We start from the raw sequence: 26,139 nt of genomic DNA, 5'->3' as shown, positions 1-26,139 counted from the left end.
TGCTCTGGAAAGGTAATATTTTGGTGGCCAACACAAAGTTCCCTTTCAGACTAACCATGTTTTGGCTTAATCAAATGGGTAAAAAAAGAAGTTAGATTTTGTTCAATACTTGGAAACATCATCAACTACATACCTCCCATTGAGTAATGATGCTTTTCAGTTGCTGAATTTCGGTATCTTTCTTTTCAAGTTCCAACTTTAATCGTTCTGTTTTTCCATCTTTCAAAATAACCTCCTACAAAAAATAAGCAACCATACAATTTTAGGACTAACTCTAAAAGTTTGCATTAGAATTTCACTCCTGCAAAAGGCAGAATTCAGCTGCCCTTGACTGTGTCCAAACAAAGAAAAAAAAACAACCCACTATCAGCCTGGTTGCTTCAAAGTAGCTCTTGTGCAAAAAAGTGTTGGTTTTCCATATCTGCTCAACCATTAAAATATGGTATATGTAAATCAGTAACAAAGTGTTTAAGTTTTAACAAATACTTGCATGCTTCACGTTATGTTTTGAAGGACCAAGCCATAAAACATTTAAAGACTGGGTATCTGGCAGAATCATGTGACAGAGCTTCAGAATCATGTTAAAAATATAGCTTTAAAAATATTTTAGAAGCTTTTATGGATGGATACACAAGCAGGATTTTTTTAAAATCTTTTTCAACTTCAAAAAACATTAGACTTGAAGCAGCACATTCGGTGGAAGTGCAAGCAAAATGGGAGAAGCTCTCTAAGCCTTGACTATTGGATTTTATTCTTATTGCTAGAGAACCAGATCTAAGTGTGACAAACTATTTAAGTGTTTTCGAATATTAGTGTACACGCTTTAACCCCACCTGAATAGAAGCTGTTAGAAAAAAATGCTTGTACCCAGCATATGAGACAACTTTGCCCTTTGTTTTTACAACTGTGGAAGTCCTAGTTTACTAAACCATGCTAGAAGATTTTAGGAGCTAGGCAACTTTTTGATGCTTTAGATGTATGAGAGGAGGAGGGGGAATGGAAGTAGTTTTGGGCAAAAAAGCGCTCTGTATTTTTTTTTTTTTTTTTTTAAGATTAAACGTGCTACAAAGAGCTGGGAGCAAAAGTACACACAAACCAGATTAAATGCTAACGCTGTTTCAAGTTCACGCTCAAAATGACTGAATCCTGCACACTGTGTTTAGCTGGAGCATATGCAATGCTAACAGTCATCTTTTCTCCAAAAAAAGATTGTTTTTTTAAGAAGATTAGAACTAAAGAGAATATCAGATTTTTTTTTCCTGAAGGAGTATAGCAAGGTTTGTGAAGGTTGTGAATAGTAAAGTCACAACAAGACTGTAACCTCAGCTCAGCTCTCTCAACTGAGTAGAGAAGGAAAGGATACCAAGTCGGGGGGAAAAAAAAAACTAGGACAAACCAGAACACATAATTAAATCTTAAAAGTACAGTCGTAACTGAATTACTTCAGCTTTTAACAGTCAGATCAAGATGAAACTTGTTCTCAAACATTAAAGTTATATTCTTAAAAATCAGCATTTGCTCTCCCTTCTGACTTTATTTTCTCACTGTAGGGAAGAAATATCCCACTCAACAACATGGAAGTCATAGGAAATATCCCCATTATGGCTTTCTGCAAGGACATTCAGTCACCATTGCAGCAAGGGGCACAGAGCAGAAGTAGTATTTTCTGAAGAAAAAAAAAAATTGCTAATGCCAGACTACTACTACAATAATAATAGCCCTAGAAATATCTACAGGTAGTCAAAGGACCTGACGACTGCTCCATGAGAACTGCAACCAGACTGTAGGGACCAAGGTGTTAGAACTACCACCTCAGGAGCCAATTTTGTAATTCTCCCTTCTCCAAAGATATTTATGCTACTGGAAAGAGATCAAAGAGGAGTGGGTCTTTGTCATTCCTTCCTCTTGACCTTCTTCTCAGGAGGAGAAGATTTGGCAGTCCCATTTCAGTTGTTTGCATTTTGTTTTTCCTAAAGCGATACACTGACCTATAAACCATTTTTACATGAACTAGTCAAAAAAGTTATCCATAAATTGTGTTTTCAGCATATAACTGAAGTTGTGAGAGCATAAGCAGTCAGATATTTTTTGGTAAGAAAAATTATTGCAGAAGCTTCACGTTCTATTTCGGTTATCCATCAAGCAAACACATGCACTTGAAAATAGCTGCCATTGTACATGCCTGACTATATTCATGAGATGTACAGTTATCCACTCCATTGTAATCTGTGAGTTGGTCTCTCCTTTTTTCTCTAATAAGTATTTTATGAACATCATCTTCCAGTCTATTGAAGAATCCTCCATCATGCAATAAAGTCTGGGAAGAGCTCAGTTCCTGTCAAGAATTAATGTCATGATTTATCTCCATTTAAATAAAAGTCAGTATCCAGCTAAACAATTAAATATAGTTGAGTTTTAAAGAAGTCTGTGTTTAAAGTCACAAAAATGAACAAAATATAGGTATCCTCTTCTTTAATATATAGAGACACATCATGAGAAAACGGAGTACTAAATTAAACCTAGTGCATATTTTCCTGCCAACCATAAAACTCTGAAAAATAAGAACATTTCACAGAAGTGGTATCAGGCGAGAAAAAAAAATATTCCCATTGATTTAATACTTTTGTGCAATGCCTACCTAGATTTTTGAATTATAAATCACTTTGACGTTAAATATTTCTTTTTCTACCTAAAAGGGTCATAATATTAGGAATGTTCCACTGCACGATATTTGCCATTAATATTTTCTTATCTACTCTGCTTCTAATAGTTATTTAACTTCTTGTACCCTGCCTAGAGAACTTTTAGGGCCAGGCTTTCAAATCTGTTTTAACTGCACCAACAAAATATGCAAGCCTGTAACTGATGGCACAAAACTGGAAAAGGCATATATAAAGTTCTCATTCATGGACTTTTATCTTTGCATTTGCTCACACGAGTTTTATGGACATACTTTAGGGACCCGATTTGAAAAATTAATTCCTGTCATTACAGAAAGTGATTAGGCCTCTTTGTTTAAATACTTATCTTCTGCACACAAAACCTCATTATTTAAGCTGGTCTTTGGTGTTGTGTTAGTTTTTATTAAACTAATGAACATAAGTCGTACCTCGTGCTTTTTAGCAAGGGGATCTGAAAAAGAACACAGGAAAAATAAATATTACTTTAAAAAAAATACTACATTGATTTAATCATACCAAAAATTATCAAAGTGAAATAATTCAAATGAGGCTGAAAAATCCATTTTGGTTCTTCAGCATTAACTCTCATTCTTTTCCCAAAATTACACTAAAGAATTAAAGAGGACTGTCTACACCAGTGATACTCAGACCTCAGTGGTTCAGAAGCCAAATTAGCGATAAATATTACTCAAAAGACCAACAGTAGTGTGAATTCATTGTTTCATTTACTATAGTACTATATTTTATATATATTATTCTCACAGCAAATAAGTTAAATCAGTGCAAGTTGATAACTTAGTTAATAAAAGTATCTTGATTGGTTAATAATTACATCACACAGTGTTTTAAAATCATGTGCTGCAAAGAGTTGCAGGAGACACACTAAAGATCCACTTGCAGCTTGTGAGCCTCAGGGCTTCACTACCAGGGAGATCAACGCTGCTGCAATCAATGCAGTGGATGTCGAATTAGCGACTTAAGTATTCCAGCTCTCCAAGAAGAGTAAGGTAAGTTGACTGGAGAGGGTCTCCCATTGACAGAGCGCAGGGAAGACACCAGGGGAAGTCGACCCCAGGGACGTGAATAATGTAGCTGGAGTCACGTAACTTAGGTCGACTTACGCCGGTAGTGAAGACAAGCCTCAGTCTGAGTATCATTGGTCTATGTTGTATTTTAAACCCCATCCCTTAAAATAACGTAACAGAAAGCAGACCCTAATTTGTTAAATGCAGTGAGAATTCATAACTGGCAAACAACATTTTTGCAATAAACAGACTGCAGACTGTATTTAATTCTATTCTGGTTCTTATATTGCCCTTATCACCTTAGAATCTCAGTGCCTTCCAGTAGCATATTAGGGGACAAGATCAACATCTATAATTTGTTCAGACTGTCATCCTTTGCGGATGTTTTACTGGTTTTTTTGTTTTTGTTTCTTGGTTTGTTTTTAAAATCAACACACATTTAATAGAATACTGGTAACTTAGATAAGTGCTTAGAATACTTTTTTTTTAAATAGACTTTTGATTCAATAGTATTTTTTCTCTTTCCAGATCCTACCATTGTTTCCCTGCTAAAGGCAGGACCACTGCTCTGAAGACAACAGGAACAAACCAGCACCCAAAGAGTGTAAAAGGTGCTGTGGTAAGCAATATTCCCCTCCCTTAATTCTTCCTCCCCAAAAGACCCAGCTTTGGGTGCAAAGGGCAACTAGTGTCCTACCACTGTCTGGAAAGTAGAGGGAACTCACTAGTGTGGGGAAGAGCAAGTCAGCAAGTACAACCAAGCTGGGAGCAAAGAGTTTTTCCTCTGGAGTGAGCTTGGACCATTGCCCGATACTGGTCACCGAAACAAGTTCAGTACTTCTCCACACCTCAGCAGTTAAATACTTCTCTCATTTGCTCCTCTCCTTAGCTAAACTGATTAGTCCACATTAAAAATAAGAAGATCCAGGATACCTAAAGTTAGATTTAGAGCCATTAGAACACAGTGTTTAGTTTATTTGTTTCTAACACTGTTCAGTGAATATATTTAAATACAGTGTTCCTGAACTGAGACTTTGGAAATGCAGAGTTTCAGTCCAGAGAGTATTTTGTTATTAAAAGTATATGTCATAGTAATTCCAAAGAATTAAACACTTGGTTTGTAAATAAATATTTAAACATAAAAATGCATACCTATATTAATGTCTGACTGAAAGTCTTTCAGAGACACTGTGAGAGGTTTGTCTTTTCCCTGCTGGTTCTTTCTTTTCTCTTTCTTATTCACTGACTTTGAGGGAGGTGAAGCATTTTCAGCATTTTCATAGTCCTGAAAGGAATAAAACCCTACTGATTGCACTATTTTACTCTAATGAATAAACCAATTAGTAATTTAATTGCTCTAAAGCGGAGGTCCCCAAACTGTGGGACATGCCACCTTAGGGGGCGCAGAGGAACATTAGCAGGCCCAGGCCAGCCCCGGGGGGGGCAGGGAGGGAGGGCCGCCCAGTCCCACCAGGCCCCCAGCTTTGCTTTGGCCCCACCCCCAGCCACGGCTCCCGGCCCTGTACCTGGCCCTATCCCCAGACTCAGCATGGCTTCACATGCAGCCGGGGGCCAGCTGCTGACCCCACCACAGCCCAGCTGCGGCTTCACTCCCAGCCCTGCCCTCAGCCCCTGGCTGTGACTCCGTTCCCAGCCTGAGCCAGAGACTTGGGGGGGAGCTGCACCTGGACAGGGGCTGAGCAGCCAGCCCCCAGCCTCTGCTCCATTCCTAGCCCTGCTCTCAGACCCACCTCCAGCCCCTTACTCCTGTCCACGTCATGCCCCACCCCCACTCCCAGCCCCAGGAGGGTCAGGGGGGCACGCAACCCTAAAATGTTTGGGGACCACTGCTCTAAAGTTTTGTGTTCTTAAGAAAAATGACAGTACACAGACAAAGCTCTTGGTCTAAAATAATTTGAAGGCTTTTGGTAGACATCTTTCTTGCTCTGTACTCTGATTAGCCTAAAGAAACAACTGTGTTCTTTAAACCAGAGTATAGCTATTCACAAACAGTACAGCGAATGGTCAGCCTACTACCCCAACACCTAGATAAAATGGTATCTAAAAATCAATTATTTAGTATAATATAATAAAAAAGCACTGTAATACAGTAGTGTCACAATCAATTATACTTGCTTTAAAAACAAAAATCTGCTTGACATTTACTCTCAATATCCCTAGTCATTCATATAGCAGTAGATCACCAATATTCTGCGGCCATGCTCTAGCCAACTGACATTACTTCTTAAATGAAATTAGACAAAGAGTTTTAATGAGTTCTTTTTAAGCCTGAGGTTCTGTTTTATTAAATGTGCCATTACACTGAAAATAGTAAAGTGTGATTTGAAGGTTTTACTTAAAGAGAAAAAGTAGTGATATAGAAAATAAATAAAGCAGGGAAAAAAAGATAAAACAGTCTCTGATGTTCTATACCAGCCGCTCTCAACTGGGGGTCCACTGCCCCGCAACTGGTTTCAGGGGGTCTGCGAAGCAGGCCAGTTTTAGACTGGCTGGGGCCCAGGACAGGAAGTTCAGAGCCCCCCAGTACTCCACAGGGCAAGAGTTCCAACCCCTGCCCCCAGCCTGGTGGCTGAAGCCTGGACCGACCCCCTCACCGCCTGCGGCTGAAGCCCAGAGCCATGCCTCTCCCTCAGCTGGAGTTTTTAATAGCCGGGGGGGCTCAGAAAGAAAAAGGTTTCGAAATCCTGTCCTATACTATGAGACTACAATATAAACAGCTACTAGATTTTAAATTTACTAGCATATACAAAGTTCTCCCAAACTGCTAGAGAGTTGGCTTCTTTACTTGAAATCCATGCAGATGCCATTTGGACTCAAGAGCAAATCCCCAACAGCTATGCTTAAAGACTAAGTCTTTGCTTGCCTGTACTTAAGCATGCATTTTAAAATGAAGTTAAAATTGGAAGTTAAATTACAGTTTAGTTTTAAGAACTTTAACTTAATTGTGGGGATTCCCTTCAAACAAACAAAAAACCTCTGCAAAGTCTTAGTTTGTCCAATAGAAGTACAAGACACTACTAAAGCTGACACTCAGAGCAAAAAAATGGATGTGTGCCATTTTTGCTTTTTTATTCTGTATAATTTAAGGTTTTTGTTTTTCTTAAAGTTTCCTACTTGTTTTTCCAAACTAGAAATTCAGGACTTATCAGCACTTTCTCTCCTGGAACACTATGCAGATGACTGGAGAACTAGCAAGACAACACCACAAGCACCAAAGAAGGTAAATCTAACCAGCTGAGAAGGAATTTTTAGTCAGCCTGTTCAAAACTGTTATCTATTTAAGTCAAATAACTGAAACAATTGGGAGGAAAGATGTTAAAGATTCAACATGCCTACCACTTCAATTCAGACCTAAAAAAGCTCCCCCTCCCCTTCAGTTCTATGATCCTCTAGGAAGGCCTCTCCAGAACCCCCACCAAGACCAATAAATAAAACAAAACACACCCACCCACCCCTACATGGAACAAGGTTTAGCAGTCTTATTTTTAAGGTGAAAACAAATGTCTTTATATATCAAAGAAGCAAAGAGGGTACAAACTCATTTTCCCCCTTGGCAGGTCATCTTTAACATTCTCAAACTGTAATATGGCTGTTTGTGGTTTCCCTCAACTCTCTAATGGTTCTCTCAATTCTTAGTAAATCTTTGGGTATTAAAAACTAAACAGTTAGCTTACACAAAATTTTGTGGAAACCAAATTAGACTCCTTTCTCCAGAACTCAATAAAGGTCAAAAAATTGCACAATTTTCAGATCACGATGAAGCCAGCAAATACCTTTTTGTGCTCTTCATATTCCAGTTTGCTTAGCAGTAATGCCTTTTCAAGATCTGCTTCAAACATTTCAGATGTCAGCTGAAGAAATAAGATTAAGACAAAAACTCATGACAGATTTTTGTTTTTGTTTTTATTAATAAAAAGCAAAAAGGTGAGCAATTGACAGCTGGTTAAAAGGTTAAAACTTAATTTTAGCCTATGGAATGTTACAGCTACTGTCAACATACTCTTGGTAATATGATGAAATGCACGAGTAAGAACGACTAAATACGTTTGTACAACAGTTGGAAGAATACCTTATTGGTTGAAACACATTTTGTTAAATAAAAGTCTGACTGAAACCATGCACTACTAAGTCACTATAGGGAAAGTGAAGTTCTCTCTCTCTTTTTTTTTTTTTTTAATTGCTTTTGTTCAAAATGCTTGCTTGTAACTTAGATCTTGAAGTTTTGCATGCAGAAGCTTGTTGATTTTAAAGCCTAAAATATCAACAAGTAGAACAGGGGAAAGAAGAGCCTCTCAAAAGCATAGAAAAGACCAGGCCACCTCTGCTGCCATTAACAAAAAGTAACTTCTGCTGAATGGCAGGGATGGCAAGAGACTCCAGGACATCATGTCTGAAAGAAACAAAAGTTTGTCTGGGATGCCATATGAGGAGGATGTGCAGTGCAAGAGTTGTTTCAGAGAAGTGTAAGGGATCAAGAGCAGTCTTAGATTAAGGAGAGATGGAGGGAAGCTTTAGTCTTGATGGAGTTTCTTGGGACGTGGGATAAAAGGGGAATTGAAATTTTATATCTGGGGACTGAAAAGGAAAGAAAGAACTAAGTGTTGCTTAGCAGAGATAGAGGGGTAACATCTGATTTTATAGTGTGGTGGTATGGCAGAGGGGTAGCTGAGTTTTGTTTAGAGCACTATATTAATCTCCATGGGAAAAGGTAAGCCAAAAAAAAATACACCAAAGCCAATACAAACTTACTGAATGGGGGACACAGATGGGCTGAAGGTAAGCAGAGGAAGGGATTCACCTGGATTCAGGGTATTGCTGGATCAGAAGGAAGTGGCTGCTCTTCAGGGGGTTGGAAAAACTGCAGTGTGCATACAGCAGTAATATAAACAAACATGCACACTTCAGATATAACTGATTATAATACATCTCTAAAAACGTAGTAGTTTGTTTGCATCAGATATTATTCCTTTAAATGGTTCCCAAATTATCAAAGCAATCCCAGTGTGACAAATAAGCAAATATCATGTTTCCTAGTTTGTCTTTGTCCGTTCATTCCGCTACTCTTCTCTTTCATCTGTCATTTGTCTGTTCTTTGAGTTGCAATTAGGATGTTTTCAATCATTAGAGATTAAACTTGAAGTCTCTGTAAATTGAAGTCTCTAACTCATGATTTGAGGACTTAGGAATCTCAGCCAGAGATTATGGGTCTGTTGCAGGAGTGGGCGGATGAGGTTCTGTGGCCTGCAATGTGAAGGATGTCAGACTAGATGATCACGATGGTCTCTTTGGCCTTAAAGTCTACGAGTCTTTGCACATTCTCAGCTCAATTTGATCAAATTAAAAATGGCTCAACTAGCTTTTATAAGTTTTAGTGATACCATATAACTTTCCTGCCTGTGATAACTGTGCCCTTAAAGAACTTACAGGGTTTCAGGAGACACAGATTAAAATACATGGTTTATTAAATCCTCCAAAGATCTAGACCAGTGGTTCTCAATCTATTTACCACTGTGGGACGCATTGCTCACAGCTCTCTTTGTGTTATGTGAGCCGCATCCACACATTATATATACTACCTGTATGGTCCTGAGGATGTCACATGGGCCACAGCTGTGTGCAGATTAGGCCGTGGGATGAGAACCACTGATCTAAACATTCTTTGCAGTCACTAATCAGACAAAACTCCCACAATGAGTTTTGCATGAATAAAGACCAGTGTCCTTAGTTTTACAATAGTGAGCCAGGAGTCTCTCCTTTTGACTTAGGTCCTTCAACACAATCATATAAATACCCTCTCAACAGGAGGCAAGGACATGTGAGAGACTGCCAGTATGCAGGTATCTGTTTGGTGTAATAGCGCATAATTTATTCATTCTGTGGCTACAATTTAGTATCAGCTGTAGAACAGAATCTGAGCCTGAGCAAGAAGGATGTCTACCAAAAAAATCAAGGCACAACGATTGTCCTGAAAAATTAAAGTAATGAAAAAAAGGAAGAGATGGGTGGGGGGGGAGGAGTAAAGTCATAAAAAGGCAATGTTTAACATGAATACTGTAAGTTCCTCAGGACAAAGACTGTCTCCTTAAATGTTTGTACAGAGTCTAGCACAAAAGAGCCCAAACAGTTACTGGAGCTAAGTACTACTGCAATACGAATGCCATCACTAAGATGAACAGAAATCCTTTACCAGCTTTAGGACCTTGTTCTGTTCTATTAATAGTTAAATATTTTCCAAATACTGTAGGAGCAGTATTTTAAACAAAATTTACAATTTAAACATTTACATTGCAGTTGAGATTTAAACTGGAAGACTAATGGCTATATCCTCTACTGCAGGGGTCCCCAACGCAGTGCCTGTGGTGCAATGGCGCCCGCCAGGGCAGTTGTATGGGCCCGCAGGACACTGCGCCGCCGAAATGCCACCACCAAGCGTGGCCACCTGAGAACCGTCCGCTGAAATCCGTCGAGAAACGTTGCCATTTCTTGGCGGCATTTCGGCGGCGAGGCTTCTTTCCGCTGCCGGTTCTCGGAGGCATTTCGGCGGTGAGGTGTATGGCGCCTGCCACAGTCTGTTGGGAACAGGAATGTGCTAGTCCCACAGAAAGGTTTGGGACCACTGCTCAACTGTAAAATAACTTTAGCAAATTTACTGAAAATATTTAGGTTTTCTTGTTGTTAGTCTCAAAATTCACACGACAGAGTATAAACAAACTAAAGTCTCTCCTTCAGCATTGCTGTAGCTCATGAAAGCTTATGCTCAAATAAATTTGTTAGCCTCTAAGGTGCCACAAGTACTCCTTTTCTTTTTGGTCCAGTATCCCTTTTTCTCACAATCTTCCCCATCCCTCATTCTAATTGGCTACCTCCAAAAAGTCAATTGAATATATTGCAGCACTGGCAGACGTTATTGGCAGCAGCTACAAATAGTGATTACGTTTATAAATTAAGGAATAGTTTTAAAGACAGAAAGTTTTTATTATTAAACATGTACTTATCAGACAGAGAATATGGAATTTACCTATACTTGTTAAGGGTACTCACCCCATGTACACCTTGCAGCAATACTCAAAATTCTCTCCAAGGTTCAATTTTAGATAGTATGCAGTGTTATACAGTACAAACACATTCCTGGTGGTGCCCCCCCCCCCCCCGTCAGTCTCTGGAGAAACTAATATTTCATTCCAAGAAATTGGGTTTCTGGGTGGAGTTTTCAGAAGTGCTTAAGTCTAAATCCCGTAGACTTTGGCTCCTAAGTGACTTAGGTGAATTGGAAAGTTTTACCCGCTAGCTCTTGTAGTAACCAAGAAAAAACTACAAGATATAAACCACCAGACAGCACAGTGACAGAAGTAAACTACTTCATTTTTTTAATGGGATGTTAACTCTGCAGCCTAATGAGGATGATGTTACATTTTTAGTTATTTCATTACTGATCAGCTTAGAAAAAACATCTAGTTATTCAGGAATTGTGGGCAGAGCATGTGCCAGGAGTATCACAACTCCCCATCCTCTACTGTGATCCTTGAACAATTGCTTAAAATTGACAGTGTGCTCAATACTATACTACATACACAAACAGTCCATGCTCTGATCGCAAAAGCTACAATAGCCTCAATCTAGTTATGCTATTCTCTACTACCCACTAGTGAAAAAGTGTCTTATCATGGCACCAAAGTCAGAGTGGTATATTTCAGGACAATAGCAAAGCCATGAAATTACTTTTAAAAGTGAAAGGAAAACCTGAGACAACTTTATAACTTATGGGCCTCGAGAATGCAAATGAATTAAGAATCAACTGTATGACCACCATCCAGTCCCACTGTTCAATAATACATTCATAAATACTTAAACCAGGGTTTAGTGTTTCTCCTCTTTTATAATAAGGAGGGCAGAGACATGCAGCTTGTAAGCTTCATGCAATTCTCTAAAGCACTTTACGGTCACTACTACATTGCTTGATATACCAACCACCTAATCAGAAGGCACAGGAAGGCTGAAAAAAAATTGATACCTCCCCCTCCAAAAGTCTCCTGACATCACAGTATTAACAATCTTCAACAATTTATTATGCCCCAAATGTTGCTCACTTAACACTTGATCATCTTCCAAAATGGGATTTCTGAAATTCTTCCTCTTTGTTGAGCCACAGATTGAAAATCTCTCTACATGTCAATGAAGTCCAGGTAGCTGTCAATATAGGTGTTTAACATCCTCAAATATCATTTTCAGAACTCTGACCTAGCTCCTGAATTTCACACAGACCTTTTAAAGACATGTCACCATCAATACTGGCCCCTTAAGTGGACCTTACAAGTGTACAGGGGTATCTCAAAATGCATAATTCATAGAGAATTGTGATGTCACCAACTCTGCATGAATCAGTTTTCTTATAAAAGGAGAAAAAACAAATCAGATATCCGGATACCCAGTAACCAATGACACCAGATCATCACGTATCTATTAGTAAATGTTGTAAAGAGCTTCATATAGCTCTCACTATTCTAGAACAAGGAAAAATGTAAAAACACACACCTAAAACAAGATGTAAAAACAGAATGGCATTGCACTAAATGGTAAAATAAACTGACATTCTATAAGTCAACAAAATATTTAGGTGAAGTACTGAACTACTGTAAACAAAGGAACATCAGTTTTAATTATAAATGTTTCTCCTACTGACATCATTGGGCGGAAAGGCACTGTTACATCAATCAGTTTAAGAAAATGTATGGTTTTTCAAATGGTCTTTTCTCAAGGCTAAAAGTTTTAACATTTTGAAGCCATCACAATTTTTAGTGTAATTTCTGCCTTTAGTAGTTCTACCAAGAGGAATCATGGTAAAAAGGTTTCAATGGCACTCACTACACGCACACACACTACAGTGGCCTCTGCTTTATTACATTTTAAATGTTGGTGACCCCTAGCTCTATACAGAATACTTACTTTTGGTAAATATATCAACTAAAAAAATAGGGGTATCTATTGCAATTAATAAGTATACTGACAGATGTGACTGTCCTCGTAGCCTTATGGCTTGTTGTGTGCGCTGCTCTTGGAGAGATCTGGATTTGAGAGTGAACTCAGCACATCAGAGGACCAAGAATAAGCCAACTGAAATGCTCTTTTGATAATAAGGGTGATGGCAAAGATGCTTCAAAAGATTTTTACAGCAGAGAAAAATCTTTAAAATAAGAGATTTAAGTGTAAAGATCGAGCAAAGCAGGAGATTCTGTCTCATGTCTTCCATTAGACATTATTAAGAGACATTAAGGGCACAAGAGCAAACTATCCCATTGCATAGAGGGAAGTATGGCAAGAGACTATCCTGGCTTAACCAGGAGATCTTCAATGATCTAAAAATCAAAAAAAGAGTCCTACAAAAAGTGGAAACTAGGTCACATTACAAAGGATGAATATAAAACAACAAGTATGTAGGGCCAAAATTAGAAAGGCCAAGGAACAAGATGAGATCAAACTAGCTAGAGAGACAAAGGGTAACAAGAAAACATTCTACAAATACATTAGAAGCAAGAGAAAGACCAAGGACAGGGTAGGCCCATAACTCAATGAGCAGGAGAAAACAATAACAAAAAATGTGGAAATGATGGAAATGCTTAATGACTTCTTTGTTTCAGTTTTCACCAAGAAGGATGGTGGTGATTGGACATCTAACATCGTGAATGCCAGTGAAAATGAGGTAGGATTAGAGGCTAAAATAGGGAAAGAACAAGTTAAAAATTACTTAGACAAGTTAGAGGTCTTCAAGTCACCAGGGTCTGATGAAATATATCCTAGAATACTCAAGGAGCTGATTGAGGAGATATCTGAGCCACTAGCGATTATCTTTGAAAAGTCATGGAAGATGGGAGAGATTCCAGAAGACTGGAAAAGGGCAAATAGAGTGCCAATCTATAAAAAGGGAAATAAGGACAACCCAAGGAATTACAGACCAGTCAGCTTAACTTCTGTGCCCAGAAAGATAATGGAGCAAATAATTAAGCAATCAATTTGCAAACATTTAGAAGGTGATAAGTAAACAGTCTGCATGGATTTGTCAAGAACAAATTGTGTCAAACCAACCTGATAGCTTTCTTCAACAAGGTAACAAGCCTTGTGAATGGGGGGGGAAGCGGTAGACGTGGTATATCTTGACTTTAGTAAAGCTTTTGATACTGTCTCGCATGACCTTCTCATAAACAAACTAGGGAAATGTAACCTAGATGGAGCTACTATAAGGTGGGTGCATAACTGGTTGGAAAACCACTCCCAGAGAGTAGTTATTAGTGGTTCACAGTCATGCTGGAAGGGCATAACGAGTGGGGTCCTGCAAGAATCAGTTCTGGGTCCGGTTCTGGTCAATATCTTCATCAATAATTTAGATAATGGCATAGAGAGTACACTTACAAAGTTTGCGAACGATACCAACCTGGGAGGGGTTGCAAGTGCTTTGGAGGATAGGATTATATTCAAAATGATCTGGACAAACTGGAGAAATGGTCTGAAGTAAATAGCACGAAGTTCAATAAGGACAAATACAAAGTATTCCACTTAGGAAGGAACAATCAGTTGCACACATACAAAATGGGAAAAGACTGCCTAGGAAGGAGTACTGCGGAATGGGATCTGGGGGTCATAGTGGACCACATGCTAAATATGAGTCCACAGTGTAATGCTGTTGCAAAAAAAGCGAACATCATTCTGGAATGTATTAGCAGGAGTGTTGTAAACAAGACATGAGAAATAATTCTTCCGCTCTACTCCACACTGATTAGGCCTCAGCTGGAGTATTGTGTCCAGTTCTGGGAACCACATTTCAGGAAAGATGTGGACAAATTGGAGAAAGTCCAGGGAAGAGCAACAAAAGTTATTAAAGGTCTAGAAAACATGGCCTATGAGGGCAGATTGAAGAAAAAAAAAAAAAAGGGTTTGTTTAGTCTGGAAAAGAGAAGACAGAGGGGACAAGATAACAGTTTTCAAGTACATAAAAGACTGTTACAAGGAGGAGGGAGAAAAATTATTCTTAACCTCTGAGGATGGGACAAGCAGCAATGAGCTTAAATTGCAGCAAGGGAGGTTTAGGTTGGACATTAGGAAAAACTTTGTAACTGTTAGGGTGGTTAAGCACTGGAATAAAATTGCCTAGGGAGGTTGTGGAATCTCCATCATTGGTGATTTTTAAGAGAAGGTTAGAAAAACACCTGTCAGAGATGGTCTAGTTAATACTTAGTCCTGCCATGAGTGCAAGGGACTAGACTAGATGACCTCTCGAGGTCCCTTCCAGTCCTATGATTAAATTTTATTTGTTTGCACTGTTGTAGCTACATTGACTCAGGATATTAGAAAGAGAAGGTTGGTGAGGTAATATCTTTTATGGGACCAACTTCTGTTGGTGAAAGAGAATCTTTTGATCTACACAGAGCTTTTCCCTGAGTATCCAGAAGAACACTGTGTAACTCAAAAGCTTGTCTCTTTCACCAACAGAAGTTTGTCCAATAAAAGATATTACATTACCCACCCTGTCTCATTAAAATTTTTGGAAGATGAATGAAAGTCCTCCAAGCTGCTTTGAAAAATCTCAGCCATAGCTATTTCTCTCACACATTTACCTTTGAAGTTCGTATTACATTACTCTGCAAGACAACCAAGTAAAATAATTTGATATAGCAAGCTTTACCTGTTCATCTCTTTGTCTCCACTCTTGCCAATTTTCTTCCTGAGAGTCTTTCGCCACTGGGCTGTGCAATATTTGTTCATGTTGAGACAGACAGCCTCCATGAGAGGATTTCTGAGGAATCTTTTTAAAAGCAAGATTTCGGAGCTGCAAAGCAAGAGCCAGGAATATAAATCAATGGTGCTGCTATTTACTAGAATATTAGTGATTATACAGAAACAATATGCCAATTGGGCTATCTTAGACATTTAGGTGATGTCTACACTACTCCTTATAGTCGCCAAAACTTATGTTGCTCACGGGTGTGGAAAATCACACCCCGAGCAACATAGTTTCGCCAGCATAAGTGGTACTGTGCACAGCACTATGTTGGTGGGAGAGCTTCTCACACCAACATAGCTACTGCCGCTTTTAGGGGGTGGCTTATGTTGACGAGAGAGCTCTCTCCCTTCGGTATAGGGCAGCTACAAAAGAGACCTTACTGCAGTGCAGCTGCATGGGTACAGCTGTGCCGCTGCAAGGTCTCTAGCGTAGACATAGCCTTAGGGGATCTGCCTATAACTTACATTCATTTCACCAATTAAACCAATACAGCCAAAGTAGTTTTAATAGCTGATATTTACAACAGTTTAATGTTTGCAGTGTCAGACCCAGGATATTAGAAAGACAAGGAGGGTAAGGTAATACCTTTTATTGGACCAACTTCTGTTGGTGAAAAAGACAAGCTTTCCAATACACAGCACATGCTTGACTTAAGAGCTAAGTACTACATCAATCTGTGAGCAGTTACTTTTATAATTGTTTTCTGGCATGTGAATACTATAGTGATAGACACCTTAGAAGTACCTTAGGACTTGTCTACACTGACAAGTTTTCTCACCAAGAACTGCCTTTTGGCGACAAAGCAGCAAGAGCATACATACTACAATGGGACTTTTGTAGTGAAAAACGCCCTGTTTTGGTGAAAAAATACTTCCACCCCTACAAGAGACTTGTCTTTTCCCCTCCCTTTATTGTCGACAAAGAGACAGTGCAGACACTGCTGATTGTTTTGTCGACAGAACTGGCTTCTGCCAGTATCTCACAATGCCTGCCCTGATTGCTCTGCTGAGTGTTTTGATCTGTGCTGCCCTGCAGGCATGCTCCCCTCCCCTTTCAAAGCTCTGGGAAGTATCTGTGTGCTGCTCCCTTTGGGGGAACAAAGAGCAAATCATTGGAATGCTCCTGTTCTGCCCTAAGAACACAGCCATAGCGGGAGGGGGACAGACTGCTGTGCTGCTTTGCCATTCCTCAGCACCTAGAGCTCACAGAGCTACTCATAAAAAGAAAAGGAGTACTTGTGGCACCTTAGAGACTAACCAATTTATTTGAGCATGAGCTTTCGTGAGCTACAGCTCACTTCATGCTCAAATAAATTGGTTAGTCTCTAAGGTGCCACAAGTACTCCTTTTCTTTTTGCGAATACAGACTAACATGGCTGTTACTCTGAAACCTGTCAGAGCTACTCATGATGCTGCTCTCGGCAGGTGAGGGGGCTGTGGGAGAACTCGGAGAGAATCCCAAGATGCGCAGAGATCAGCTCTTCCTTCCCACAACACTGCACGGTGGGATACATACCCACAGAGCATTGCTCACCCTGTCGATGATGGTGTCCCCAATGTGGACATGATCTGTCCTCAGAGGGAGCAAGTGTGAACACCCTTTGGCGATTTTTGTTTTGTCGACTGTTGGGTGTCAACATAAAGTTTTGTCAACAAAACTTGGAAGTGTAGACAAGCCCTTAGATAACTACAAAATAATATGTTGAAAAGTAACATTAAAGACTCTCCAACTCAAAAGCAAGGAATTTCACGGTTCACGTTTAAAGTGCATAGCTGACCTCCCAGCCCTAACTTCACTCTAAGTTTTATTAGACTCTCCTGTGTTTATTTTACAGAAAGTGCTCAGACATAGGAAATACCATAACAAAAAGACTACCTGTCCACTCAGTTGTGTATTTTCATGAACAGAAGTCAATTCCAGATGTTTCAAAGACAGACTTAAGACCCTCCACAATGCAACTAATTCTGAAAGACTGTTTCACTGGAAGATGGGGAAATACGATTTTTCTGGACCCCAGATGGCATACATTAAACTCTGAAGCTTACAATTTTATCTTAGGTAGTGTAACATTAGATGTTATTTTCACTCGAATAATTCTTAAATATAAAGATGGTGTTGATAATGTTGGAGCAGCAAGGCTAGGCACTTTACAAAAAAAAATCAGAAAATGTTCGAATTAAAATTGCATGTGCAACATTGAAAACCACAGTTTAAAAAACACATTTGTCCAAAATTGTTTTACCTATTATTGTTACAAATAGGTATTAAGCTTAATTCCAAAAGGATTAGTCCAATTTTTTTAAAATAAATATTTCTAAATTTTCCCTACTTTTTCAATTTGACAATGTGTCAAAGAGGGAACTGTTCTAGACAGGCGACACTAACAAGAAGCCTGAGTAGGTGGACCAGATGTTGCTGCACCAGAAGGAGCAGTTTGAGGCTGCCAAGCATTGCACTTCTATACCCATCCTTGGATCTTTGATTCTATTTAATCTTGGGCTCAGAGGCCCTCTATACCAGGGATAACAAAGCTTCAGAAAAAAGATTGTGGGTATAACAGACTCGGGGCTTGGATCCAAGGAGACTCCAGGGATATTTCTCTTTGCAAGGCCTGTATAGACAGTACCAGGGAAGCCAGTTTTGAAGACTCCTCAGACACAGCCAATGGTTCTAGCCATCTTATGAATATTCAGAAGGACTTTCAGATCTCCTTGAATCACAGGATGCTATCAATGTCATGGGACAATCAGAACTCAACTCCTGCACAAGGTACCTGACACAAATGAAAGATTGTTGCTTCCCACTGGATCCCTGCACATCTGTGCTTTTTTCCTGGTAAATGGAGGAGCTGAGAGACCTCAGATGCCTGGAGAACTCTGTTGCTCTACTTGAGGAAATTGTACCCTAATAGCTAGGTCTGAAAAATGTAAAGCTCTTGAATCTGGACAAGCCAGATTCTTCTTTGCCAAGAGGACTTTTTTTGAGAAGAGATAGTGAATATCATTCCAAGAGCTGAACAACCTGAATCTGCAGCACTTCCCACAGGAGAGTGTCTGAAATGCAAAGGTTTCCATAAGGACTACAATTGTTTTCCCTACGTGCTGGTGTGAAGACAAGTAAACAAATAGGACATCCCATCCTCAAATGACCTTCTGGGCATTATAGACACAGGATGCCTTGGTTCATGTCCAACATTACATCAGCACAAGACCATTTCATGAACACTGGCTTCTTTCCCCCCAGATCTGCCATGGCTGGGTGCGGTGACAGTTTCACTATAGGAAGCTTTGTTTACATTTGTAAGATTTTTTTCCAAGTGAATATTTTCAACAACTTAACCATCAAAAAGTTTAACTAAGAAAACTGTCCCAATGCAGAGAAAGGGGATGGGTTCCAAGTTCACTGAAGCTAGAGGAAAGAGAAACTGAGGGATGGTCGGGATATGGGGCTGTTTATTTGATCAACATAAGACATAAGATCCAAAGCGTTCTTTTAAAGAGTTCCATTACTCATTTGGTATGCAAGTCCTACAAGTTGAATCTGCAGTTTAGAAACATCTATTCCAGGTCAAAGAAAATCTGCCACATCCCTCATTACTAGCCCCACAACCTATGATTCTACCAACTTGTTCCAAGACCTCTCCATCCCTTTCTGGATATAAAGGAAAAAATCCTATAGGAACTACAAGATACCAGCTCCCACTTCCTAAGATGAATGTTTCCCTGTCTGTCCTATATCTCCAGCTCAATAAGGTCTGCGACCAGGAAATGGGGATATGTAAGAAACCAAATTATTTTCACTTAAATGTATAAATCTAATTGTTTGATTAGTCAAGAGCCTCCCACATTTAAAGAAGTGTAGTTGTGACTGAACTCTAACAAAGTTTTGAGGAAAAAATTTATTTTTTAAAATAATACCTTTTAATGACTATAAACTGACATTCTTTTGTTTTACAAAGTAACATGTCAAAAGCAACAAAAATAGCCACATTACTCAGCTAACAGATGAACAATTTACCCAAGGCATATGGGTATCTGGCATAACTGCACACCTTGTATGTTACTGAAAATATAACAGCCTCTCTACCTCATTAGCCTCGCTCTGCTGCTGTTCCTTCTTTTTTCTCCTCTTTTCTTTCTTCTTCTCATTTGTAGTTGATTTTCCCCCTGAAGCTTGAGACTTCCCAGCACCTCGACCACTTCTTCCCTTTCCAGTCTCTGAATCAGAACCACTACCACTATCCACTTGTAATAGAGCAAAGCGAGATGCAGTAGTGGGAACTGAACTGATTACAGCTGAGGCCATTGTATGGTTTGAGATTATTTTGAGGATGACTTCTTATTCAAAGAAAATGCTTCCTGGGAATGTAGCAACAAAAGAAAGAATAAAGGAATCACACTATTCTGCTGTACAAAAACTTTTTGCAATAGCACATGCCTTCACATCAACAATTCAGACCTGTCAATTATACAAGCTTTATGTAATTTTGGGGCAAAAGGCTTCAGGATAAAATAGTGGCTCATTTTACTTTTGAATTAACTATTTCGATAGTTTAATAATTATAATGTAATGTTTTAGTATTAATATATGAACAAGAACAATGAAAGTGAAGGTTGCTTACCAGTAACTGGAGTTCTTTGAGATAAGCCTTTACGCACATTTACACTTTTAGAAGATGTAGCAATGATGCAGCAAACAGAATCTTCTAGAAGCAGTGCCCATTGTGGCACCTGCCTGCTTCTCTCACTGGTCCTAATGGTCTGGGAGCCAGAGTATAAAAGTGGTTGAGGCACCCCTACAGCCTCATCTCCTAGGACCTGAACCTAAGAGTTCAGCAAAGAGACATGATGCCAGGGAAGGAAAGTGGGCGGCCAGGTAGTATGAATTTGTAGAGGCAAGCTCATCTCAAAGAGCTCCAGTTATTGGTAAATAACCTCTATTTCTTCTTCAAGGAGCTGCTGTATATTCTCACTTCTTAGAAGTTTAGCAAGCAGTATTCTCCCCCACAAAAAGCTTAGCTGAGGAGTTCTAGCTGAACAAAGATTGTAATACTGTTCTCCCAAACTTTGCACCAGATCTTGAGGCTAAATGTAAGGAGTAAAGTTTTGTTAAGTGTGCGTTATGAGCTTTAAGTTGCAGTCGTACAGATTTCTGTTATGTGAATGCATCTAAGGCATACCATCAAAGTCACATTTATCCCAGTGAAGAGGCTCCTTGAAGAAGAAATAGAGGTTATTTACCAATAACTGGAAGGGTGTGTGTGGGTGGGTGGGGGGGGGGCACAATGAGGTAATCAGGTGGCAGGAGGACCTGGTGAAGGCCCAGGGTCAGGAGGGGGCTCTGTTTGACAAATGAAGCAAATGGGCTCTGTGCAGGTCTCAGTCAGTGAGACCCAGGCTCCCCAACTGCCACAGCTGCAGCAGCCACCAACCAGCAGTTACCCTCCTCTTTTGGGGAGGCCGGTAGGGACTCTGCAACTGGAAAGCAGAAGGCTGCATCCCAGGAGTACTAGCCTCCCTGTTGGAGGGGTCCCAATCTTGCTCCCAGCCCTTAGCACTGTGTGATGCTTCCCAAAGGTACCCAGGGTTGTGAGGCCCTTCGCTACCACCTGCCCTTAGCACGAGGGGGTTTTGTCTGTGCCTGCTGTGGATCAGCTCCCTGACTCCACCAACCTCTGGCAAACACAAGCACTGCCTTCAACATCTCCGCAGGCCTCACTGTCTCTGTCTAGGTTAGCGATAGGCACACGCCACCCCCAGTCCTCCAAGTGTCCCTCTGGAGCGCTCAGCCCCTGTTCCACCGAACATTGAGATGCCCTGCTCTCAAAGAACCCAGCTTACAAGGAAACTCAGGATCAGCACTCTGCTTAACACATAGCCCTTAGATATATTTATAGTGAAAACAAGAATAAGTTTATTATCAAAGTAGAGAGATTCAAATGATTGTAAGTAAGATTATTGGAAACAAATGGTTACATATAAAACAGACATAACACACTATTTTCCACTGAATGCATCTGATGAAGTGAGCTGTAGCTCACGAAAGCTTATGCTCAAATAAATTTGTTAGTCTCTAAGGTGCCACAAGTACTCCTTTTCTTTTTTACTTTCTAGAGTGTGAATTTAATTCAGAGGACATTCCTGTATCTCCTACAGGATAGTTTACCTCAAGTCTTTTTCCCCAGTGTTTTCAACCAGGATGGCTGAGATCTCTCTTGCACAAGATCAAGCCTGCAGGCAGCTTGTCTTCACAAGTATGCCAGTCTCTCTCTCTCTGCACCCGGAGATGTACAGCAGACCAGGCCTTTGATCTTCACCTGAAAACAGGATTCTCTCTCCCTCCCGCCCTGCCCCTTTTTACTTCTTCCTGTTAATCTCCCTTCTGAAAAATCTACAGACTCTTCACTTCATTACCATTTGACTCACTATGCTAATACACCTCTGTTGTAAGACACTCAGTGGTCCACCAGGGAGACAAGAGTCTCTCACTTCCATCTGGAGAAGGTTGTCTCACAACACAGTACCTTTTAGTACTTTAACTATAAGACCTAGAGAACATAATTTTCATCATGAATACATAACTCTTCATATACAGTACTTCCTGTATATACAGCTCCCAATGATTATGACCACCAGTGTGACACATGCTTTTAGTGAAGACCTGACATGACTCCTTTTTGGTGTACCCCTTTGTACCCCTCTGTGAGCTGGCATCAAGAGGTCCTTGAGACATACACAGGCCCAGGGCACAGAGCTCCCCTCCCCCATGCTGGACACAGCCAGGCTGAAGGCCGGAGGTTAGCAAGAGGCTATATCTAGCAGGGGTGCCAGTCCTCCCAGGGTGCAGCCTTCTTCTCCCCTCTTGACCTTTGCCTCTTCAGCACAGCCCCATTTGCTTTCCCTTTGCAGGAGGGGGATCTGGATGGGCAAGGTGCTGGGTCCCAGCAGTTGAAACCGACTGCTGCAGCGAGCAGGTTTGCTTCCTCAGCTGCTCCATAGGGATTACCTCTCCCCACTCCTGTTGGTCCTGGGCTCCCCTCTCCCATGCATATCAGTGCTTGAGTTATGGGCGGGGGAGGGGGGAGAGAGTAAAAGGGCACTTAAGGATGCAGACGGTCCTGAAGGCAGGATGGGGTGAGGTGCCAACATATATCTTGGGTGGCTCCTGTGCTGACATGCTCTGCACTGCCAAGCCAAGCCCAGCTGCAGCAAGACTGTCTTCTCCCTTCCGCCCTGCCTCCTTCTTCCTCACCTGTTAACCTCCACCTTCTGCCCATCTAATCACCTACCTCTAACTCTCCCTGCCTGCCCCCACTGCTTAACCCTCTTCCCCTGCCTCCCCTATCCTTAATTGCCTCTGCTGCCCTACCCCTAACTCCATCTCCCATTACCCGACCTTCTCCTCCACTCAGTAAGTCCCCTTCTGCCTGCCACTATCCCTTCCTTACATCCTTAACTGCCTTTTGCCCCATCCCCACCTACTGCCTCTGCCTTTAACCTTTCCCTGATTTCTGCACCCAACCAACATCCCTAGCTCCCCTGCTCCTCTCCACCTACACTAAATTGTGCCATCCCCATCTCTTCCACTGATTCCCCTCCCCAACCCACCTCCCCCAGGACTGGGCTTTTACCCCCTAATTCCCTTGGTTCCCTTTGGTGACAGCTCCCATTCTCTGACTTCTCTCCCCCTTTTAGGTCCCCCAGACTTTCACTCCACCCCCTGGTCCCCACCTCCCAGCTCACCCAGTCCCAAACCTCCCTCAGCCCCCAGCTCACCAGGTCCTCACTACACGGAGGGCCAGCGCTGGGACCCTTGATCACTCCAGCAGACTCTGCTCTCTCCACAGACCACCCTCAAATGCATTCTAACTCCCCCCGCCAAGGGACGACATGTTTTCCTTGTAGCTCTTGGCCTTGCTGCTGGCCAAGCAGGAAGTAGTAAGGAGGCCAAAACATCCCCCACCCCCACATGCATTTGAATAAGTCAGAAGTGGAGTAGCCCCTTAAAGTAGAAAGCAGGCCTGGACTCCCCAAATTAACCCTTAATTTGAGCACTGCCACCTGCTGTGCTTCATTTATTTACTAGCCACAAAAGTGATACCAAAAGAATCTGCCAACTCCTTGAGGAGTGCCTGTTATGTTTTTGATCAACTCTGAATCACCACTTCCAGGTTCTACTGGATTATTTGACCAACGTATCTGACAAGCTCAATGAATTTAACCATTCTTTGCAAGATAAGAACTGTAATGAACATCTGAATTATGCACAAAAAAAGTATATAGCTTTGTCAAAAACTTTTGCTCTTTGGAGTAGCTATGTGCTGCAAGACAATTTAGTTATGTTCCTGACACTGTCTTCTGCCATTATGAACTGTGAAATGTTGGTCCTAGACGTTGAAGATATAATTCTGGAACATTTGTATCAGTTTTTCCACACAATTCAGAAATACTTTCCCAAAAGAGAGGCAAATGAATTGCAAGATATCATAGAAACGTAGGGATGGAATGGACCTCAATGGGTCCTCAAGTCCAGCCCCCTGTGCTGAGGCAGGACCAAACCTGCACCATCCCTGACAAGTGTTCATCCAACCTGTTCTTAAAAAACCTCCAGTGATGGGGATTCTATTCCCTTCTTTGGAAGCCTATTCTACTGTTTATCTACCCTTACAGTTAGAAGGGTTTTCCTAATATATAACCAAAATCTTCCTTGTTCCAGATTAAGGCCATTACTTCTTGTTCTCCACGTCCACTGAAGATAGGTAGAACAACTGATCACAGTCCTCTTTATAACCGCCCTTTTATTTTAAGACTTATCAAGTCTTCTTTTCTCAAGACTAAATATGCCCATTTTTTAACCTCTCCTCACGTCAGATTTTCTAACGTTTATATAATTTTTATTGCGGTCTTTCTGGACTCTCTCCAATTTGTCCATGTCTTTCTGAAAATGTGGCACCCAGAACTAGACACAGTACTCCAGCTGAGGCCTCACATGTGCTGAGTAGAGAAGGACAATTACCTTCCTTGTGTTACATGTGACACCCCTGTTAATATACTCCCAGGATATTAGCCTTTTGCAACTGCATCACATTGTTGACCATGGGTAGTGGGTGAAACTTTCCTTGGGGGGAGGCTAGCTCCTTGTCCTGCCTCTTCCACCCACAGCCCCACCCACACTCCACCGCAGGTCCCACCCCTGTCCTCTGCTAACTTGCGGCTCGCCCCTTCACACACACCCCGCAAGGTCTCCCCCTCCACCCACCTGCTGCTCGCCTCCTCACCCTACCTCACCAAACTCCTCCCAGCCTGCCCTGAGACCACCCCCATCTGCCATGCAGCTGACTCGCCACTCACCTCCCTATCCTGCTGCTACCCCCACCCCCCCGACCCTCCTTCCTTTTCACCTTAAAGCACTAACAACATTCCTCAAGGGAACTGAATAAGCAACAGCTATAGATCAATTGCCAGATGGATTCTCCTCTGTGTGGCAGGGAGTTCGGTATATACTATACAGCAGGGGTGGCCAACCTGAGCCTGAGAAGGAGCCAGAATTTACCAATGTACATTGCCAAAGAGCAATAGTAATAAGTCAGCAGTCCCCCATCAGCTCCCCCCTAGCTCCCAGTGCCTCCCACCCACCAGCAGCCCCGCCAATCAGCGCCTCCCGCTCCCTCCCCAGACCTCCCGATCCGCTGTTTCGTGGCATGCAGGAGGCGCGGGGGGGGGGGGGGGGGAGAATGGGGAGAAGCAAGGGCACTGCAGGCTCAGGGGAGGGGGCAGTAAGGGTTGGAGTGTGGGTAGGGCCTGGGGCAGAGCCAGGGGTTGAGTGGTGAGCACCCCCCGGCACATTGGAAAGTTGGCGCCTGTAGCTCCAGCCCTGGAGTTAGTGCCTATACAAGGAGCCGCATATTAACTTCTGAAGAGCCGCATGTGGCTCTGGAGCCAAAGGCTGGCCACCCCTGCTGTACAGAGATGAAAAGCCAGACAACCTGCACCAAACTGAAGCCTAATCTCTCCTTTTAAAAAAAGTGTTTGTCATTGACAGCCTGCATTAAGGCAATAGTTTAATAACCCTTCTTACACAGAATTCCCTGCCAGACTCGTTTACTTAAACTGCGTTTGAATAAAACAATCAGATCAAGAAATAAACTCACTGGCTATGCCAGCTCCTCCTTGAAGGAAGTTAGTCAAAAATACTTCTGCTGGATACAGAGAATAAATGACTGGTCATTTGGAAACTGTTTTAAACCCCAATAACACATTTTCCTACAATATAAAAGCCAGCTGAATGTGGCCAAAAGGCTTCCTGGGCATTGGCAACTACCTGTTAAATGACCTCATTACCACTTTAATGGCCCTTTAACAGTTTCAGTGATCGCTACTAGGGACTTGTCTACACTGGCAATTTACAGCCCTGCAACTTTCTCACTCAAGGGTGGGAAAAAACACCCCCGAGTGCAGCAAGTTTCAGCACTGTAAAGTGCCAGTGTAGACAGTGCACCAGCGCTGGCAGCTACGCCCCTCATGGAGGTGGTTTTTTTAGAGCGCTGGGAGCACTAGGGTTTTTTTTTTTTTTTTTTTTTTTTAAGAGCGCTGCACCGCGACCACACAAGCCACATTAAAGCACTGCCACGGCAGCGCTT

At 41.4% G+C, this 26,139-nt stretch overlaps 1 protein-coding gene and 1 long non-coding RNA gene across 7 annotated transcripts in view; one reads left to right on the top strand and one right to left on the bottom strand.

The window, feature by feature from the left end:
* GKAP1 (G kinase anchoring protein 1) overlaps window positions 1-26,139 on the bottom strand; it is a 41,720-nt gene that overhangs the window by 8,115 nt on the left and 7,466 nt on the right. For 3 of the 5 annotated variants that reach the window (XM_074953190.1, XM_074953188.1, XM_074953189.1), the window contains exons 2-8: window positions 19,587-19,858; window positions 15,402-15,545; window positions 7,501-7,578; window positions 4,859-4,991; window positions 3,110-3,132; window positions 2,183-2,335; window positions 134-235 (exon numbers count right to left, since the gene is read on the bottom strand). In XM_074953190.1, coding sequence (XP_074809291.1) covers window positions 134-235; window positions 2,183-2,335; window positions 3,110-3,132; window positions 4,859-4,991; window positions 7,501-7,578; window positions 15,402-15,545; window positions 19,587-19,805 — 852 coding nt within the window. In that variant the 5' untranslated portion in view covers window positions 19,806-19,858. The remainder of the gene's footprint in view (window positions 1-133; window positions 236-2,182; window positions 2,336-3,109; window positions 3,133-4,858; window positions 4,992-7,500; window positions 7,579-15,401; window positions 15,546-19,586; window positions 19,859-26,139) is intronic. The other 2 variants (XM_074953192.1, XM_074953191.1) reach the window with 2 other exon arrangements.
* The window catches only part of LOC141987651 (uncharacterized), a 47,865-nt gene that overhangs the window by 17,277 nt on the left and 4,449 nt on the right, over window positions 1-26,139 (top strand). Inside the window, exons 1-4 of one of the 2 annotated variants that reach the window (XR_012639597.1) lie at window positions 3,554-3,688; window positions 4,235-4,325; window positions 6,859-6,947; window positions 13,363-13,424. This is a non-coding gene — a long non-coding RNA (uncharacterized LOC141987651). Of the gene's footprint in view, window positions 1-3,553; window positions 3,689-4,234; window positions 4,326-6,858; window positions 6,948-13,362; window positions 13,425-26,139 lie in introns of those variants that run through there. The other variant, XR_012639598.1, reaches the window with a different exon arrangement.

This window comes from Natator depressus, chromosome 5 (assembly GCF_965152275.1).
Source record: "Natator depressus isolate rNatDep1 chromosome 5, rNatDep2.hap1, whole genome shotgun sequence".
NCBI lineage: Eukaryota > Metazoa > Chordata > Testudines > Cheloniidae > Natator > Natator depressus.
This window is presented reverse-complemented; position numbering and strand designations above follow the sequence as displayed.